Source organism: Macaca thibetana, chromosome 1 (genome assembly GCF_024542745.1).
Source record: "Macaca thibetana thibetana isolate TM-01 chromosome 1, ASM2454274v1, whole genome shotgun sequence".
Classification (NCBI taxonomy): Eukaryota; Metazoa; Chordata; class Mammalia; order Primates; family Cercopithecidae; genus Macaca; species Macaca thibetana.
The window spans coordinates 180794299-180813823 of NC_065578.1; the positions used below are offsets into that span (position 1 = coordinate 180794299).

The 19525-nt window shown below is 39.1% G+C and overlaps 2 protein-coding genes across 2 annotated transcripts in view; one reads left to right on the top strand and one right to left on the bottom strand.

Annotated features, from left to right (window-relative positions):
* Positions 1-19525, top strand: part of GLUL (glutamate-ammonia ligase) — a 328058-nt gene that overhangs the window by 223160 nt on the left and 85373 nt on the right. The gene's annotated exons all lie outside the window — the stretch shown is intronic.
* The window catches only part of RGSL1 (regulator of G protein signaling like 1), a 99893-nt gene that overhangs the window by 76018 nt on the left and 4350 nt on the right, over positions 1-19525 (bottom strand). Inside the window, exons 3-6 of the mRNA XM_050766098.1 lie at positions 15122-15196; positions 9902-10031; positions 1594-1698; positions 422-583 (exon numbers count right to left, since the gene is read on the bottom strand). Of these exons, the coding sequence (XP_050622055.1) occupies positions 422-583; positions 1594-1698; positions 9902-10031; positions 15122-15196 (472 nt within the window). The remainder of the gene's footprint in view (positions 1-421; positions 584-1593; positions 1699-9901; positions 10032-15121; positions 15197-19525) is intronic.

Genomic DNA, 19525 nt, shown 5'->3' on the forward strand with positions numbered 1-19525 from the left:
CTTTTTTTAAAAGCCCTATAAAAATGTAGAAATGGTCTTAGCTCGCAGGCCACGTACACTGCATTTGGCTGGTGGGTTGCAGTTTGTTCTAGAGAATCCCAATTAAAAAAATAAAATACAAAAGTATGTAGGCTTAAATGTTACAGGTGCTTTTCAAGTATCCTGCCCCAATTCCTCCTCCTTCCTTCCAATCAGCCTTCATTGGCAGGTAATATCTCACAGAGAGGCAAGTGCCAGTTTAAGGACAACTGGTGTCTTTCAACACTTTCCTGGTTAAGGGTTGGGGTTGCCACTAGCATCTCTGATACATCAAAGATGGAGAGAAGGTGGGGTTTCCTGCAAAGAAGGAGACTGAGGATTATCAGACACTGGATTTACTTTTTTGTTGCATCCCCCCCAAAATATGCTTTATAATTCTTACTGATGTTCATGTTGCAGAGGGTTACCACCCTGGAGCCCTCCTGCAGATGGGTGGCCTTCAGCATGAGGAGGAGGGACAGATAGTAGTCTCTCACTTCCAGGTCCATCTCATCTATGCTCAGGATCTTCTCAGTGAGGATCCAGAAATCCACCAATTCTTCACCTACAGGTGAGACAGAAGAGGCACAGAGCTATACCCTAGTTTTGCCCTTTTGGTGGTTGCATCTGGGTGAATCAGCTGATATCCCCCACCAGTCTGTTCCACTGCATCAATCATCATTCCTGGTGATTAGTTCAAGGTATCATCTCTAGAAAAGTTCTACTGTGGGGGAGAATTGGAGGCATGGGGAGGAGAGGCTTAATGCATGGGAATCCTTTGACTTTTTGTTGCTGGTGTTAGAAAAACCATCACTGGAGGGGAAACTGCAAGACTCTGGGGGTGGATTATGAAATAATTAAATTTTGTCCAAAAAAATGAAGATTGGGGGAAAAAAAGACACATTTCCTAGATCGTGGACTGAGAATGGCCTGCAGAAGGACACTGGAGCCAAAAGATGTCAAAGACTACATCCTCTTTTGTTAAAACTTGGCAAGGCCTGAACTCTGAGTGGCAAAGTGAAAGATGTAGTCATTCTAGATCTTCCCTACCTGCTCCCTGGAAATCCAGGATTTCACCCTTAAAATTAGGGCTAAGGCCTGGATAAAACTTAATGTTGTTGAGCTGGAGTGTCAGCCAGGGCCAGCTACCAGCCTCCCAGAACCCAGAAACTACTGGACTCAATAGCACAGAAGCCAGTGTTCCCATCACTCCCATTACCGGGATTTGTTTACTTGTTCCTTGTCTGTCTCCCCACCAAAATAGCAGCTTTGTGAAGCAGGGACTTATGGCTCTTATTCACCTTTGTAACCCAAGCTACCAGCGCAGTGGCTGCCACATAGCAGTGCTCAATGATATTGTTAAATGAATGAATGAATAAATGAGTAAAAGGGACTCTGACTGCTTTTCCCTTAACCTACACTATGGACCTCAGTTTTCAAAGATTATTATCCAAACTGCATTATTAAACATTTTTATATTCACCATAAACACACATAACCGTTAACTGGGGCTTAGGGCAACCTGAAAACCATTAAGAACTTGCAAAAGCCCCAGGAACAACCCCAAGAACCCACCTGCACTGCCTGTGAGGTAGGAATAGAAGCGCCACATCCCTCTGACCCCGCCAATGCATTTCTGGAGTAGCCACTGGTCTGCCTTTTTCCATCTCATCATCTTGGCTGCCAGGAAAATTCCACCATAAGATAGAAAGAATGAACTCTTCCCCGGCCCCTCTCCCAGCCTTGCACACTGCCAGACCCCCATTTGTTTAGTGTGGTGAGGACAAATTGTGACCAGTTAGATGAATAGGGTCCAGATTATGTGGTGCTTTTGAAGCTAGGCACCATCCAGTGACACATGTTAAGGTTCATGGGAGGGACGCACAAGCATGCGCACAATTCACAGCTCATAAACACCCTCCAACCAAAGCCCCTTCCCTTCTACAGTCTCAACCTGACAGGGACTTTGCCCTTAGTGTGCATTTTAATCCAACTTTACCTATATATATATATATATATATATATAGAAGGGGGTTAGTTGAATATAGCAGGTGATTTCTTACAACATTTTACTCTGTGAATACTCCTGAATCTTAAATTTGCCTGGGGTGAAATATATTCAGTTTCCTTTGGCTAGTGAGCCAAAAGTGACTAATTCAACTTTAGGTGAAAATTTTATTCATTCATTCTTTCAATACATGTTTATTAAATGCCTACAAGTATCAGGCACCAATATAGGTGCTTGATATACATCAGCAAACAGAACAAAAAATCCCTGCCTCCAAGGAGTCTGTATTCTTGTGAAGGAGACAGGCATACAATAAGCATAATAAATAAGAATATTATCTAGTGAGGTTGAAGGTTATAATCAGAATAGAAAAAAGGTGGAGCAGGATAAAAGAAATTGGTAGTGCTTCAATGATGAGACAAGATTTGTACAAAGAGTTGAGGAGGTGAGAGAAGGAGCCATGTGAGTATCTACAGAAAGAGCATTCCAGGTAGGGGAAAAAGCCAGTGCAAAGCCTTTAAGTGGAAATGTGTCCAGCATGTTTGAGGAACTTCAAGGAGGCCATTGTGACTAGAATGGAATGAGTGAGAGGAGGGAAGTAGGAGGAGACGAGGTAAGAGAGGAAATAGGGCCAGCTCTCTAGGATCTTGAAGATCACTGTAGGGGTGCTGAATTTCTCATTGACACAGGAGTCATTGGTAGTATTGGAGGTGTTGAGAAGCAGTGCAGACAGTGAGGAAATAATGTGATCTGAAATACATTTTTTCCAATATTTTTATTGTGGGAGAATACATATAACATAAAGTTTACCATCTTAACTATTTTTAAATGTATGGTTTAGTGGCATTAAGTGTATTAATAATTTTGTACAACCATCATGACCATCCACCTCCAAAATTCTTTTCATCTTGCAAAACTGAAACTCTTTACTCATTAAACAGTAACTCCCTATTCCCCCTCCTCCCAGCTGCTGACAATCACCATTCTACTTCCTTTTTCTATGACTTTGACTATCCTAAGTACCTCATATAAGTAAAATCATACAGTATTTGTCTTTCTGTGACTGGCTTACTTCAATAAGCATAATGTCTGCAGGTTTTATTCGTGTCATAGTCTGTCATAATTTCTGTTTTACGGCTGAATAATATTCCATTGCATATATATATCTCTCTCTCTCACATTTTGCTTATCCATTCATCCATTGATGGTTACTTGGACTGTTTCCACACTTAACTATTGCAAATAATGCTCCTATGTACATGAATATACAAATATCTCTCCAGACCCTGCTTTCAATTCTTTTGAGTATATACTCAGCAGTTAAATTGCTGGACCATATGGTAATTCTATTTTTAATTTTTGAGAAACCTCCATGCTATTTTCCACAGTTTGTACCATTTTAAAGTCCCACCAACAAATGCAAAAGAATTCCAATTTCTCTACATCCTCACCAATGCTTGTTATCTTATTTTTCTTGGTACACAATGGGTGTGTGATGGTATCTCATTATAGTTTTGATTTGTGTTTCCCTAATGATTAGTCCTGTAGAGCATCTTTTCATGCGCTATTGGCTATCTGTATATCGTCTTTGGAGGAATGTGTTGTTTAATTAAGTATTTTCCCTAGTTTTGAATCATGTTGCTCTTTGTTGTTGTTGGTTTTAGGTGTTCTCTGTATATTCTGGAGATCAATACTTTCTCAGATATATGATTTTGAAGATTTTCTTCCATTATTTAGGCTGCCTTTTTACTTTTGATAGTATCTTTTGATGCACAAATTTTTTAATTTTTTATGAAACCCAATTCTTTGTTGTTGCTTCTTCCTTTCCTATCATATCCAGACATCACTGCCAATTCCAATGTTGTGAAGATTTTGCCCTCTGTGTGTTTTTTCATGAGTTTTGCAGTTTATGCCTTAAATTTAGGTCTTTGATCCATTTTGAGTGAATTTTCATATATGGTGTTATGTAAAGGTCCAATTTCACTATTTCACATGTGGACATCCAGTTTGCCCAGGACCATTTGTTGAAAAGATGGTCCTTTTCCCGTGCAATGGTCTTGGCACCCTTGTCAAAAATCATTTTACCATACAAGTGAAGGTTTACTTCCGGGCTTTTTATTCTATTCCATCTTTTCATATGTCTGTGTTTATGCCACCACATTGTTTTGATTGCTATAAACTTGTAGTAAGTTTTGAAATCAGAAGGTGAGTCCTCCAGTTTTGTTCTTTTTTTCAAAACTGTTATGGCTGTTTGGAGTTTCTTGGAAATTTTAGGATTGACGTTTCTATTTCTGCAAAAGATGTCATTGGGATTTTGACAGAGATTGCATGAATCTGTAGATTGTTTTGGGTAGTATTGGCATGTTAACAACATTAAGTTTTCCAATCCATAAATAAACATGGGAGGCATTTTTTTAATGTCTTCTTTAATTTCTTTCAGCAATGTTTTGTAGTTTTTATTGTGCAAGTCTTTCACCTCCTTAAGTGAATTCCTAAGTATTTTATTCTTTTTAATGCTATTGTTAATGAAATTGTTCCTATAATTTTCCTTTCAGATTGTTCATTGTAAGTGTATGGAAGTGCAACTGATTTTTTTTTTCTTTTTTGTCGACTTTGTATCCTGCTACTTTGCTGGATTCATTTCTTAGTTCTAACAGTTGTGTGTGTGTGTGTGTGTGTGTGTGTGTGTGCGCGTGTGATCTTTGGATTTTTCTATAAAATACTAAATTATCTGCAAATGAAGATCATTTGACCTTTTTCTTTCCAATTACGATGTCTCTTATTTTTCCTTCTTCTTTTGGCCAAATTGCTCTGGTGAGAGTTTCCAGTATGGTGTGAAATAGAAGTAGTGAAAGCAGGCATTTCCTATTCCTGATCTTAGAGGAAAAGCTTTCAGTTTTTTGTCATTGAGTATGATGTTCACTATGGGTTTTTCATATGTAGCTTTTATTATGTTTAGATAGTTTCCTCTTAATCCTAGTTTATTGGATTTTTTTTTTAAATGAAAAGGTGTTGGATTTTGTCAAATGCTTTTCCTGCACCTATTGAGATGATTATGTAGTTTTCTTCTTTCATTCTGTTAATGTGGCATATTACATTCATTCATTTTCATATATTGAGGTGTCCTTGCATTCCAGGAAAAAAAAATTCCTTTTGGTCATGGTGTTTAATCCTTTTAATATACTGTTGAATGTGATTTGCTAGTATTTCATTGCAGACTTTTGCATTGATGTTCATCAGGAATATTGGCCGATACTTTTCTTTTCTTATAATGCCTTGTTTGACTTTAGTATCAGGGTAATGCTGGCCTCAAAGAATGAGTCAGAAAGTGGTCCTGCCTCTTCAATCTTTTGGAACAGTTTAGGAATAGTTTAGCATTAATTCTTCTTTAAGTGTTTGGGGTAAAACTCACCAGTAAAACCATCAGGTCCAGGACTTTTCTTTGTCAGGAGATTTTAGATTACCATTTAAATCTCTTTGCTAGTTATAGGTCTACTCAGATTTTCTATATCTTTTGATTGAGCATTGGTAGATTTTGTGTTTCTAGGAATCCTTCTATTTCATCTAGGCTACCAAATTTATTGGTGTGCAGTTGTTCAGAGTACTCTTCTATAATCCTTTTTATTTCTGTAGAATTGATAGTAATGTCCCCACTTTCATTTTATTTTCATTTTAAGATAGGATCTTGCTCTGTTACGTAGGCTGGAGTCCAGTGGCATGATCAAACTCCTCATTACAGTCTCAAACTCCTGGGCTCAAGCAATCCTCCTGCCTCAGCTTCCCAATTAGCTAGAACTACAGGTGCATGACACCTGTCTGGATTTTTTATTTTCATTTTTTGTGGATACTGGGTCTCATTATGTTGCCCAAGCTGGTCTTGAACTTGTGGCCTCAAGCAATCCTCTCACCCTGGCTTTGTAGAGTTCTGGGATCATAGGCATGAACCACCATGGCCAGACTCATTTTGAATTTAGTGATTTATAGTCTTTTTTTTTTTCTTCTTCTTCTTCTTCTGAGAGAGTCCTGCTCTGTCACCTAGGCTGGAGTGCAGTGGCATGACCACGGCTCACTGGAACCTCTGCCTCCCAGGTTCAAGTGATTCCCCTGCCTCAGCCTCATGAGTAGCTGGGATTAAAGGACCCAACCATCAAGCCTGGCTAATTTTTGTATTTTTAGTAGAGACAGGGTTTCACCATGTTGGCCAGGCTGGTCTCCCCATGGCCTCCCAAAGTGCTGGGATTATAGGTGTGAGCCACCACACTGGGCCAGTCTTCTCTTTTTCTTAATCCACTTAACTAAAGGTTTATTTTGCTGACTTTTTCAAAGGACCAATTTTTGATCTCATTGATTTGCTCTATTTCATTATTTGCTCTAATCTTTATTTCTTTTCTTCTGCTAGCACTGGGTTTAATTTGCTGTTCTTTTTCTAGAGCCTTAAGTTGTAAAGTTGTGTTATTTGAGATTTTTCTTTTTAAAATGTAAACATTTATAGCTATAAATTTTCCCATTAGTACTGCTTTTATTTTATCCCACAAGTTTTGTTATATTTTCATTTCCATTTATCTCTAAGTATTTTCTAATTTCCCTTGTAATTTTTTCTTTGATCCATTGTTTAAGACTGTGTTAATTTCCACAATTTTGTGAATTTTCTACTTTAACTTCTGTTATTTATTTCTAATTTCATCCGTTTGTGGTCAGAGAAGATACTTTGTATGCTATCTTTTAAAATCTGTTGAGAATTTCTGGCCTAATATATAATCTATCCAGGAAAATGTTCCATGTGCACTTGAGAAGAATGTGTATGCTGTTGTTGTTGAGTGGAGTGTCCTGTATATGTCTTAGATCTAGCTAGTTTAATGTATTGTTTAAGTGTCTATTTCCTTACCTATCTTCTGTCTTACTATTCTATTCATTATTAAGAGTGAGGTATTGAAGTCTCCAATGATTATTTGAGGATTGTCTATTTTCTCTTCAGTTCTGTCCATTTTTGCTTCATATATTTTGAGAGTCTGTCATTAGGTGTGTAGATGTTTATAGTTGTTACATCTTGATATGTTGAACCTTGCATTAACAAGTAATATCCTTCTTTGTCTCTTGTAAACTTTTTTAAAAAATGTAAAGTCTACTTTGGAAGGGGAGTCTATTTTTTGAAGGATAAAAATAAATTAATTAAATAAAGTCTGTTTTGTTTGATATCATTATAGGCACCCCTGCTCTCTTTTGGTTACTATTTACATGGAATATTTTTTCTGTCCATTCACTTTCAATCTATGTCTCTGACTGTAAAGTGAGTCTCTTACAGACAATATGTAATTGGATCTTGCTTTAAAATTTATTCTGCCAATCTCTGTCTTTTTATTGGAGAGTTTAATCCATTTACAGTTAAAGTAATTTACTATTAAGAAACTTACGTCATGCTGCTATTTGCTTTCTATACACCTTATAGCTCTTTTGTTCTGCATTACCAGGATTATTGTCTTCCTTTGTGTTTAATTGATTTTTTGGTGAAACACTTAAATTCCTTTGTCATTTCCTTTTGTGTAAATTCTGTACCTATTTCCCTTGCAGTTATCATGAAGATTACATTTAACATTTTAAGTTTATAACATTCTAAGTTGATTTATACCAGCTTAATTTCAGTCACAAAAAAAACTTTGCTTCTTTGACAGCTCTATCTCCACCTCTTTTGGTTGTCGATGTCACAAAATTACATTGTGTTCCCCAAAATATAAACTAATAATTCATTAACGTGCATTAACATCCTAAATTATGTGGAAAGCAAAATTTAATGTGGAGTTACCAACCAAAGTTACAATAATACTATCTTTTAGACTAGTAGTTATTCTTTTAAAACATATATTAATCTCTTAAATCTTAAAAAAAGTACAGTTATAAATATTATAATGATGATAGCTTTTAAATATTATTTTTATTATTTTATGGTGTTGGTATTAAATTTATTTTTATTGAGATCTTTACTACATATGGCTTCAAGTTACTGTCTAGTGTTCTTTTATTTCACCCTGTAGGACTCTCTTGAGCATTTCTTGCAGGAAAGCTCCCTCAGCTTTCATCTTACTTGGAGTTCATTGGGCTCTTTAATGTCTATATTCATGTCTTCCATCAAGTTTGAGAGGTTTTTAGTCATTATATATTCAAATATTCTCTTTGCACCTTTCTTTCTCTACTCTTTTTCTAGACTTCCATAATGAGTGAGTGTTGACCTGCTTGATGGTGCCCCACAAGTCCCATCAAGGGGCTTTGTTCAATTTTCTTTAAACATTTTTCTTTCTGTTTGTCAGATTTAATAGTTTCTACTGTCCTATCTTCAGGTTTACTGATTCTTTCTTTTGCCTGCTCTAATCTGCCTTTAAGTCTTTCTAGTAGATTTTTCATTTTAGTCATGCTTTTCAGCTACAGAATTACTTTTTTTTAAGGTTTTTATCTGTATTAGTATTTCCATTTTGTTCATTTATCACTTTCCCGACTTTCTCTTTGACCATATTTAAGGCAGTTGTTTTAAAGTCTTTATCTAGTAGATCTACCATCAGAACTCTCTTAAGGACAACTTCTTTAGGTTTATCTTTATTTTCTTTAAATTAGCCATACTTTCCTCTTTGTGTGCCTTCTGATTTTCGTTGTTGTTGTTGTTAAAAACTCAGTATTTGAACCTAATGATGTGTTAACTCTGGAAATCAGATTCCCTCCTTTTCACAGAGTTTGCTGGGGTTTTGTTGTTGTTGTTATTTTTATTAATTTTTTATTATTATTGTAGGATATCTCTGTGCCAAGAATTGGCCTGAGGTGTAAACTTGTCTTCCTATATCTTTTCCAAGCCTGCAACTTTCTTTAAGCATAGGCAGTTACTTTCTAATTTTCTCCATATATGCAGTTGTTTTTGAATGCCCTAATCCTTAAGATCTGCCTCCCAAAAGAAAAAAAAAAGAGAAAAATGAAGAAAGGGGAAGATGTCAGCTCTGTAAATCCCCTAAAAATCATTTCAGCTAGAGGGAGAGGGGCTTACAACAATGGGAAAGTCCAACAATAATGACTGCCAACATCTTTGCCTGGACTTCTGTGATCAGAAGTAGCAATCAAATCACAGATCCTTAATATTTGGAAGACAAGGTTCTTTTTGCCCACCCTAGCTCCTGTAAGCTGCCCCAGGAACATGTGCACAACTCTGTGCCATGGTGCTGGGGTTGAGCGTAAGTAGCTACTACTGTGCAAAGAGCTGAAATTGAATGAGATCAACTACAATTTACTGTCTAAACTTCCCCCCTGAAAGTTTCAAGCTTCAATAGACTCTAGAGTTTCAAAATATTGACATCATATAGATTCTGCCAGTGCAATTGTTGTCTAGATGAGGAAATAGATTCCTAGCGCTTCCTATTTCATCATCTTCCTAGGAGTCCCTCCAGCACCACCACCAATTAATTTTTAAGAGGCTCACTATGGCTTCTATGAGCAAGAGAGCAAGAGTAAAAGCAAGGAGACAAATTAAGAGATGATTTCATTAACTAGGTAAGAAATTCTGGTGGCTTAAACCAGATGGTAGTAATGAAGGTGGTGAAATCTGTTGGTTCTAGATTAGGCAATTTTACTATGTTCTGTGGCCACCATTAATTTTCTCATTTCTGACTACAGTGAGATAAACAGCCCGGTCCATCAGATTACTGCATATTTCTCTAGATACCAATATTTCCAGCTAAGAGTTTACCTATTGCCATAACATGGGCTGAGCTATGCACATATCTATAAATTCAGCCAATATTTATACCTTACTATAGTACTGACAGGCATAAGATCATTATGAAATGTGACTTCCTATATTTCTACACACACAAACACACACACACGCACACCAATGCTTACCTCCTTCTGGGGACTTGATGAAACTGATGAGCTCCTGACAGAGAATGTAATGGAAACACAAGTTTGTTTTACAGAAGAAAGGCAATCGGTGTTTTTCCAACCAGGTCAATAACCCTTTGTATTTGGCAATCTAGAGTTGAAGCAAAATAGAAACAAAAATGCTAATGAAACTGAATTGTTAAAAAAAATACAACTTAGTAAGGGGCAACTAATCATCTCACACTTGCAGTGTCTGGCCAGAAGGAGAGGTGCGTTGATTAAAAATAATTTCTATAAACCTAGAACCTGGACTTAAAAAAAAGTAATATCAAAGAGGAGCAAAGATTTGCAAAGAAGTAAATGGATTGGTAGAAAATAAAAAGCTTCATCTTTCATGAAAAAATTATTTCTTATTCCTGAGTGAAGTTGTTAAAGCAAAAATCTAAGTCTTGCTTGACAGAAGAAAAGCAGAAAATATTTGGGTCTGTGGTGTCAGATCACAACTTTATTCAGCTTGCTTCTTTGTAAACACACTCATAATTTCTAACAAGCTCGTAACCCCTATCAATTGCACAACATGTACAAAAACAAAGATTCACACATACCATCATTTAGAACACAGGATGTATTCCTGAGGAATCAAGCTGCAGAGAAAGGAGGTAATTTTTTTTCAGTTTTCAGGGTTATCCTTGCGAAATCAAATGTAAGCATCAGCATAGAATGTCTCTTCTCAACTCTCCAGAACTCATGGAAAGCAAAACCTTGTTGTTATCAGGGTTTAGAGTGGTCTTTCTGATCCTATATGCCCCTTGTAGGGGATGTGGAGGCCACTGGTAAGTCTAAGGTCTACATAGTGGAAAAGGAAAACAGGAGTGGGGACAAGGGGAAAAATAAGAAAAAAGAAAAAGGCCATAAAGAAAAAAAACTGGGAGAAAACATGCCTCTGGAGAATAGTCGAGTCGTCATTAGAAATTGTAGAGAGGCCAGCACCACATCGCACTTATTCCAAAATTGACCACATAATTGGAAGTAAAGCACTCCTCAGCAAATGTAAAAGAACAGAAATTATAACAAACTGTCTCTTAGACCACAGTGCAATCAAACTAGAACTCAGGACTAAGAAACTCAATCAAAACCGCTCAACTACATGGAAACTGAACAACCTGCCCCTGAATGACTACTGGGTACATAACGAAATGAAGGTAGAAATAAAGATGTTCTTTAAAACCAATGAGAATAAAGATACAACATGCCAGAATCTCTGGGACACATTTAAAGCAGTGTGTAGAGGGAAATTTATAGCACTAAATGCCCACAAGATAAAGCAGGAAAGATCTAAAATTGACACCCTAACATCACAATTAAAAGAACTAGAGAAGCAAGAGCAAACACATTCAAAAGCTAGCAGAAGGCAAGAAATAACTAAGATCAGAGCAGAACTGAAGGAGATAGAGACACAAAAAACCCTTCAAAAAAAATCAATGAATCCAGGAGCTGGTTTTTTGAAAAGATCAACAAAATTGATAGACCACTAGCAAGACTAATAAAGAAGAGAGAAGAATCAAATAGATGCAATAAAAAATGATAAAGGGGATATCACCACCGACCCCACAGAAATACAAACTACTATCAGAAAATACTATAAACACTTCTACACAAATAAACTAGAAAACCTAGAAGAAATGGATAAATTCCTGGACACATACACTCTCCCAAGACTAAACCAGGAAGAAGTTGAATCCCTGAATAGACCAATAACAGGCTCTGAAATTGAGGTGATAATTAATAGCCTAACAACCAAAAAAAGTCCAGGACCAGACTGATTCACAGCCAAATTCTACCAGAGGTACAAGGAGGAGCTGGTACCATTCCTTCTGAAACTATTCCAATCAACAGAAAAACAGGGAATCCTCCCTAACTCATTTTATGAGGCCAACAGCATCCTGATACCAAAGCCTGGCAGAGACACAACCAAAAAAGAGAATTTTAGACCAATATCCCTGATGAACATCAATGCAAAAATCCTTAATAAAATACTGGCAAACAGAATCCAGCAGCACATCAAAAAGCTTATCCACCATGAGCAAGTGGGCTTCATCCCTGGGATGCAAGGCTGGTTCAGCATACGCAAATCAACAAATGTAATCCAGCATATAAGCAGAACCAAAGACAAAAACCACATGATTATCTCAATAGATGCAGGAAAGGCCTTTGACAAAATTCAACAGCCCTTCATGCTAAAAACTCTCAATAAATTCGGTATTGATGGAATGTATCTCAAAATAATAAGAGCTATTTATGACAAACCCACAGCCAATATCATACTGAATGGGCAAAAACTGGAAGCATTCCCCTTGAAAACTGGCACAAGACAGGGATACCCTCTCTCATCACTCCTATTCAGCATAGTGTTGGAAGTTCTGGCCAGGGCAATCAGGCAAGAGAAAGATATAAAGGGTATTCAATTCAGAAAAGAGGAAGTCAAATTGCTCCTGTTTGCAGATGACATGATTGTATATTTAGAAAACCCCATCATCTCAGTCCAAAATCTCCTTAAGCTGATAAGCAACTTCAGCAAAGTCTCAGGATATAAAATCAATGTGCAAAAATCACAAGCATTATTATACACCAATAACAGACAAACAGAGAGCCAAATCATGAATGATCTCCCATTCACAATTGCTTCAAAGAGAATAAAATACCTAGGAATCTAACTTACAAGGGATGTGAAAGATCTCTTCAAGGAGAACTACAAACCACTGCTCAATGAAATAAAAGAGGACACAAACAAATGGAAGAACATTCCATGCTCATGGATAGGAAGAATCAATATCGTGAAAATGGCCATACTGTCCAAGGTAATTTATAGATTCAATGCCATCCCCATTAAGCTACCAATGACTTTCTTCACAGAATTGGAAAGAACTAATTTAAAGTTCATATGGAATCAAAAAAGATCCCGCATTGCCAAGTCAATCCTAAGCCAAAAGAACAAAGCTGGAGGCTTCACACTACCTGATTTCAAACTATACTACAAGGCTACAGTAACCAAAACAGCATGGTACTGGTACCAAAACAGAGATAGTGACCAATGGAACAGAACAGAGCCCTCAGAAATAATACCACATATCTACAACCATCTGATCTTTGACAAACCTGAGAGAAACAAGAAATGGGGAAAGGATTCCCTATTTAAAAAATGGTGCCGGCAAAACTGGTTAGCCATAAGTAGAAACCTGAAACTAGATCTCTTTTTTACACCTTATACAAAAATTAATTCAAGATGGATTAGAGACTTAAATATTAGACCTAAAGCCATAAAAACCCTAAAGAAAACCTAGGCAATACCATTCAAGACATAGGCATGGGCAAGGACTTCATGTCTAAAACACCAGAAGCAATGGCAACACAAGCCAAAATTGACAAATGGGATCTAATTAAACTAAAGAACTTCTGCACAGCAAAAGAAACTACCATCAGAGTGAACAGGCAACCTACAGAATGGAAGAAAATTCTTGCAATCTACTCATCTGACAAAGGGTTAATATCCAGAACCTACAAAGAACTCAAATTTACAAGAAAAAAACAAACAACCCCATCAAAAAGTGGGTGAAGGATATGAACAGACACTTCTCAAAAGAAGACATTTATGCAGCCAACAGACACATGAAAAAATGCTCATCATCACTAGCCATCAGAGAAATGCAAATCAAAACCACAATGAGATACCATCTCACACTAGTTAGAATGGCGGTCATTAAAAAGTCAGGAAACAACAGGTGCTGGAGAGGATGTGGAGAAATAGGAACAGTTTTACACTGTTGGGGAGACTGTAAACTAGTTCAACCATTGTGGAAGACAGTGTGGCGATTCCTCAGGTATCTAGAACTAGAAATACCATTTGACCCAGCCATTCCATTACTGGGGATATACCCAAAGGATTATAAATCATGCTGCTATAAAGACACATGCATACATATGTTTATTGCGGCACTATTCACAATAGTGAAGACTTGGAACCAACCCAAATGTCCATTACTGACAGACTGGATTAAAAAAACGTGGCACATATACACCATGGAATACTATGCAGCCATAAAAAAGGATGAGTTCATGTCCTTTGTAGGGACATGGATGCAGCTGGAAACTATCATTCTCAGCAAACTATTGCAAGATCAGAAAACCAAACACCACATGTTCTCACTCATAGGTGGGAATTGAACAATGAGATCACTTGGACACAGGAAGGGGAACATCACACACCGGGGCCTGTTGTGGGGTGGGAGGAGAGGGGAGGGATAGCATTAGGAGATATACCTAATGTAAATGATGAGTTAATGAGTGCAGCACACCAACATGGCACATGTATACATATGTAACGAACCTGCACATTGTGCACATGTACCCTAGAACATAAAGTAGAATAATAAAAAACAAGATGCTAAACTATTTAGCCAAAAAAAAGAAAAATGAAATTGCAGAGAAGCATCTTATCTTAATCTACACCTGATAATGCATACTGATAATAATTATGTGGCCCATAGGCTGCCACTTTCCATCCCACACCCATTGCAGACATTGCCAGTCAATTCCCAGACTCTTTCTTGCTTAGATGTGCCCTTAAAGTTCTTCTCAGTACAGTTTCCCAAGTGTCTAACCTATCACGGTAGATGTGAGAATTGCATTTGCTAACTATGGACTAGAATATAATGGAAAGAATTCACCAGCAATTCCTTGGATAAGAAGTAAAAAATGTAAAAAGAAGAAATGTCGACCTGGATTGATGTTGTTAGTTCTACTCACCTGCTTTAGTTTCTCCTATAGTTACCCTCTGGACTTCCTCTTTTTCTCCCTCTCCCAATTCACATATCAAATAGTTCCCTCAGGCCAGGCACGGTGGCTCATGCCTATAATCCCAGCAATTTGGGAGGCCGAAGCAGGTGGATTGCTCGAGCTCAGTAGCTTGAGACCAGCCCTCCGTCTCTACCAAAAATACAAAAAGTTAGCCAGGCATGGTGGCATGTGCCTGTGTGGTCCCAGATACTTGGGAGGCTTAGGTGGGAGGATTGTTTGAGCAAGAGAGGCAAAGGTTGCAGTGAACCAAGATCGCACCACTGCACTGCAGCCTGGATGACCGAATAGACTCCCGTCTCAAAAACAAAAACAAATTAACAACAAAAAACAGATATAGTTCCTGTATCCTCCACCCTAAACCCTGTACCTCTAAAGAATTTTACTCACCAAGTTACAAGGTATTTCTGGCCACAAGCTCCACTGTGAATTTTCAACAGTATAAAATGGTGTCTGACCAAAAACCTGCAAAAGAAAGCTAGGAAACAGTCAAGGGAGTAGAGCTTCTCTTCATGTATATGACACAGTCCATCTACAGCCACAGAAGAAGGGAGGTTCCACGGCTCTTTTCTTTCAAGGGACATTAATTCTTAAATTTATTCTACTGCATCATCTTGCCCTGCACACATGCAAAAAAGCTCTAAACAGACTGAATTGCAAGATTCATTTATCCTTTGGCTCCACCATGCCCCAACCTGGGACTTGTCTTTCCTTTGGAGCCTGAGCTGACCTGAGAGCTATTTGCTTGTGTGCAAAGGCCAAGGCCCATGATATTAGAATGTATTTACTTTGTGTATTCAGTATTCACTTTTCTCCCTGGATTTAGAGAGTTAAAGCAAATGTCTAAAATGTTTTCCCAGTGAAAAATAGCTTTGGATTTACCTAAACTGGAGAAGACAGAGAGGACTAAAGATGTGGAGACTGGGGATACAGATTACATAGGGAGGTGTTGGGAGCAAGCCCCCCAAAATCTGGACATAAACTGGCCCTAAAACTGGCCATAAACAAAATCTCTGCAGCACTGTCACATGTTCATAATGGCCCTATAGCGCCCATGCTGGAAGGTTGTGGGTATACCAGAATGAGGGCAAGGAACACCTGGCCCGCCCAGGGTGGAAATCGCTTAAAGGTATTCTTAAGCCACAAACAATAGCATGAGCGATCTGTACTTTAAGGACATGCTCCTGCTGCAGTTAACTAGCCCAACCTATTCCTTTAATTCGGCCCATCCCTTCGTTTCCCCTGAGGGATATTTTAGTTAATTTAATATCTACAGAAACAATGCTAATGACTGGTTTGCTGTTAATAAATACTTGGGTAAATCTCTGTTCAGGGCTCTCAGCTCTGAAGGCTGTGAGACCCCTGATTTCCCATTTCACACCTCCATATTTCTGTGTGTGTGTTTAATTCCTCTAGCGCCACTGGGTTAGGGTCTCCCTGACCGAGCTGGTCTTGGCAGGGAGGCATTGAGAGTGTCCAAAATTGATAACGTTAATTCTAGTATACCATCCCCCTTTGTCATGGAAAAGAGACTGTCACCTAGGCAACCACCTTTGAAATAGATGGGAAAGGACTTCAGTGTTTACAGCTATGTAAACTTAAGCAGTCTCACCATGGACAACAAAATGTCTTCAAAGTGTCCCAGAAGTATTTGCAGAAAACTAGAAGGGCTGAAGCTCTAATTCCTAACTGAACTCTCAGCACATCATGTCAGTCTGACCATCTCCCCAAGTAAACAGCCCCACACTTTTGTTAGTGTATGGCCCTCTTCCCTCAATCCCATTTGTCCCTTGTCCCTGGCCGTGAGGTGCTGAAGGAAGGTGATGTTGCTGTCTGCATTTTACAGTTAAAAGTCTGTAAAGGAGACTCAGTCCTTAGGGATCTCTCTCTGCTCTGCACTCAGTGTGTAACACAATACACCCTGACTGGTATGTTAAGCTACCTTTAAGGAGTGGCCGTAGGACTGTGAAGTTGTGAGATTATGTGGGAATGGGGTTTGGAAGCAGTTTCACTACCCGACATTTATACCACAGAGGGCAGAGGCTACAGTGGAAAACACATCAGTCCTGGAGCCAGCAGACCTGGTCAGCTCCTAGAACTGCCCCAGATTCAGTGTGTGATCTTAAGCATATCATTTAACTTTTTTTTTTTTTTTTTTGATGGAGTCTCGCTCTGTTACCTGGGCTGGAGTGCAGTGGCACAATCTCGGCTCACTGCAACCTCTGCCTCCCGGGTTCAAGTGATTCTCCTACCTCAGCCTCCCTAATAGCTGTCACCACGCCTGGCTAATTTTTATATTTTTATTAGAGATGGGGTTTCACCATGTTGGCCAGGTTGGTCTCGAACTCTTGACCTCAAGTGATCCACCTGCCTTGCCCTCCCAAAGTGCTGGGATTACAGCAAATCATTTAACTTGTGGGATCCATTGGTAAAAAGGGAAAATACTTCCTACTTCACACGGTGACTATGGGAATTAAGTGGTAGAAATTTGTAAACTTAAGGAGTATTCAATATGAACTACTACTGCTGTCTCTCTTTATAGGCCATAGCTGCCTAAGTGGCCAGCACTTTCTTATACTCTTGGCTGGAACTCCCTCCCCACATCACTCTCTATTTCTAGAACATTATTGTGAGCTGTTTTAATTGTGTTGGTGAATTGACTTATTAACAGGTCTTAAGATTACTTCTTGACTGGGCGTGGTGGCTCTCGCCTATAATCCCAGCACTTTGGGAGGCCGAAGCAGGCAGATCATCTGAGGCCAGGAGTTTGAAATCAGCCTGACCAACATGGAGAAACCCCATCTCTACTAAAAACACAAAAAATTAGCTGGGCGTGGTGGTGCACACTTGTAGTCCCAGCTACTTGGGAGGCTGAGGTGGAAGAATCACTTGAACCTGGAAGGCGGAGTTTGCAGTGAGCCAGGATTGTGCCACTGTACTTCAGCTTGGGCAACAAGAGCAAAATCTGTCTCAAAAAAAAAAAAAAAAAGATTACTTCTGAAACCTTCATTAAGACAGTGGCAGAGACAATAGTAAGAGTGAGAAACACAGGAAAGACCCACTCTCAGAGAGGCCTCTTCCTTATCCTGATTTTAATCCTGTTGCCTGACACCACCATCCATCCAAGCACCCAAACCTATTACCCTTGCTTCCTTTCTTCCTGTTACCACCTCGCCCAATATTTAAACAGTGACATGGTCCTATATTTTGTTTTGTTAACAGTCTCCTCTACTTATCCCATCCTCCTCTCCCCTTTCCCTTTAGACCCTCATTACTTGCCACCTAGATGATTGAAACAACCTCCTAACCACTTTCCCTTCCTCCTTTAAGGTCTCCTGCCCACCCATTGGCCAGACCTCTGCAGAGTAGTTTTCTCAAATGAAAGCCTGAACATGTTACTCCTTTACTTCAAATCCTTCGATGGCTCTCTAACGCCTTAGGGTAGTGTCCAAACTCCTAGGCGTAGTTTGCCTGATCTCCAGGGCTTGGCCCAGCCTGCCTGTGCAGCTTGTGGTGTCTTGTGATCTCTTGTGGTGTCTCACCCTCACAACTGTTCTTCAGCCTTTCTGAGTTACTTACGATTTGCCCCAAAGTATCAAAAGATTGTATTCTTTGGTGCCTTTACTTTCTGTTCTGTCTATAAGGCTTTTGCTTTTCTTGCTACTCACTCCGTAGTCTTTTCCTCCTATTTTTATTTATTTTATTTATTTTTTATTTTTTTGAGGCGGAGTCTTGCTCTCACTTAGACTGGAGTACAGTGGTGCGATCTGGGCTCACTACAACCTCCGCCTCCTGGGCTCAGGTGATTCTTGTGCCTCAGCCTCCCAAGTAGCTGGGATTACAGGCTCCCGCCACCACGTCCGGCTAATTTTTGTATTTTTAGTAGAGACTGGTTTCACCATGTTGGCCAGGCTGGTCTCAAACTCCCAAACTCAGGTGATCCCCTGACCTTGGCCTCCCAAATTGCTGGGACTATAGGCATGAGCCACCGTGCCCGGCCTCCTCCTATTTCTTTATGCATCCTTTCCTCCTCACCTTCTGCTTCCAGTTAACTGCCAAGTACCTCCTTGTCTTTTAATATTTGGCTTGTGTCAGCTTTTCCTGACTCTTCCAGGTAGGGATGATCTCTGTCTCGTAAGTACTGTACTCTCACTGCCTCCTGAAAACTTCTGTCATGTCACCCAGACCTTCTAAATCTCTCTCCCACTAGACTGGGAATTCCATAAGGACAGGGATGCAGGGATGGTGTCATTAATATGTGCCTCCCCAATACTAAGCCCAGCCCAGGGGCTGGCACAAAGTAACCACCCGATAACCACTTGTGGCATATAGAGGGTGTTTTTCCCACTTGACTGAAATTTCGCCTTTTACTATATACCCTCTCACGGGAAATGGTGCATCAAGATGAGCCACAATTCAAAAGGCACCAGTGTTAAAATGTCACCGAGCATTTAAACCAAAACAGATTCAGGATAAGTCCAGGTTTGGGTTTAAGAATACTTGGGTGTTTGAGGTTTGTTTTAGTTGCATAGATTAAGGAAATAGATAGGCTTGTTCCAGTCAACAACCGTTGCTATGTGCTAAACACCTAGTAAAGGGAGTAAAGCAGAATAAATAATCCTCAGTCCTTGTCCTGCAGGAATTCACTGTCTCATAATCTACTGGGGTCCACACACACACACACACACACACACACACACGCAACTCAAGAGAGTTGCAAAGTGCCAAGGGGCTCAGAAGCAGAGAAGTTCCCATCAGGAGGTTCCAATGCTGAGGACCTAGGAATTCCTTAAG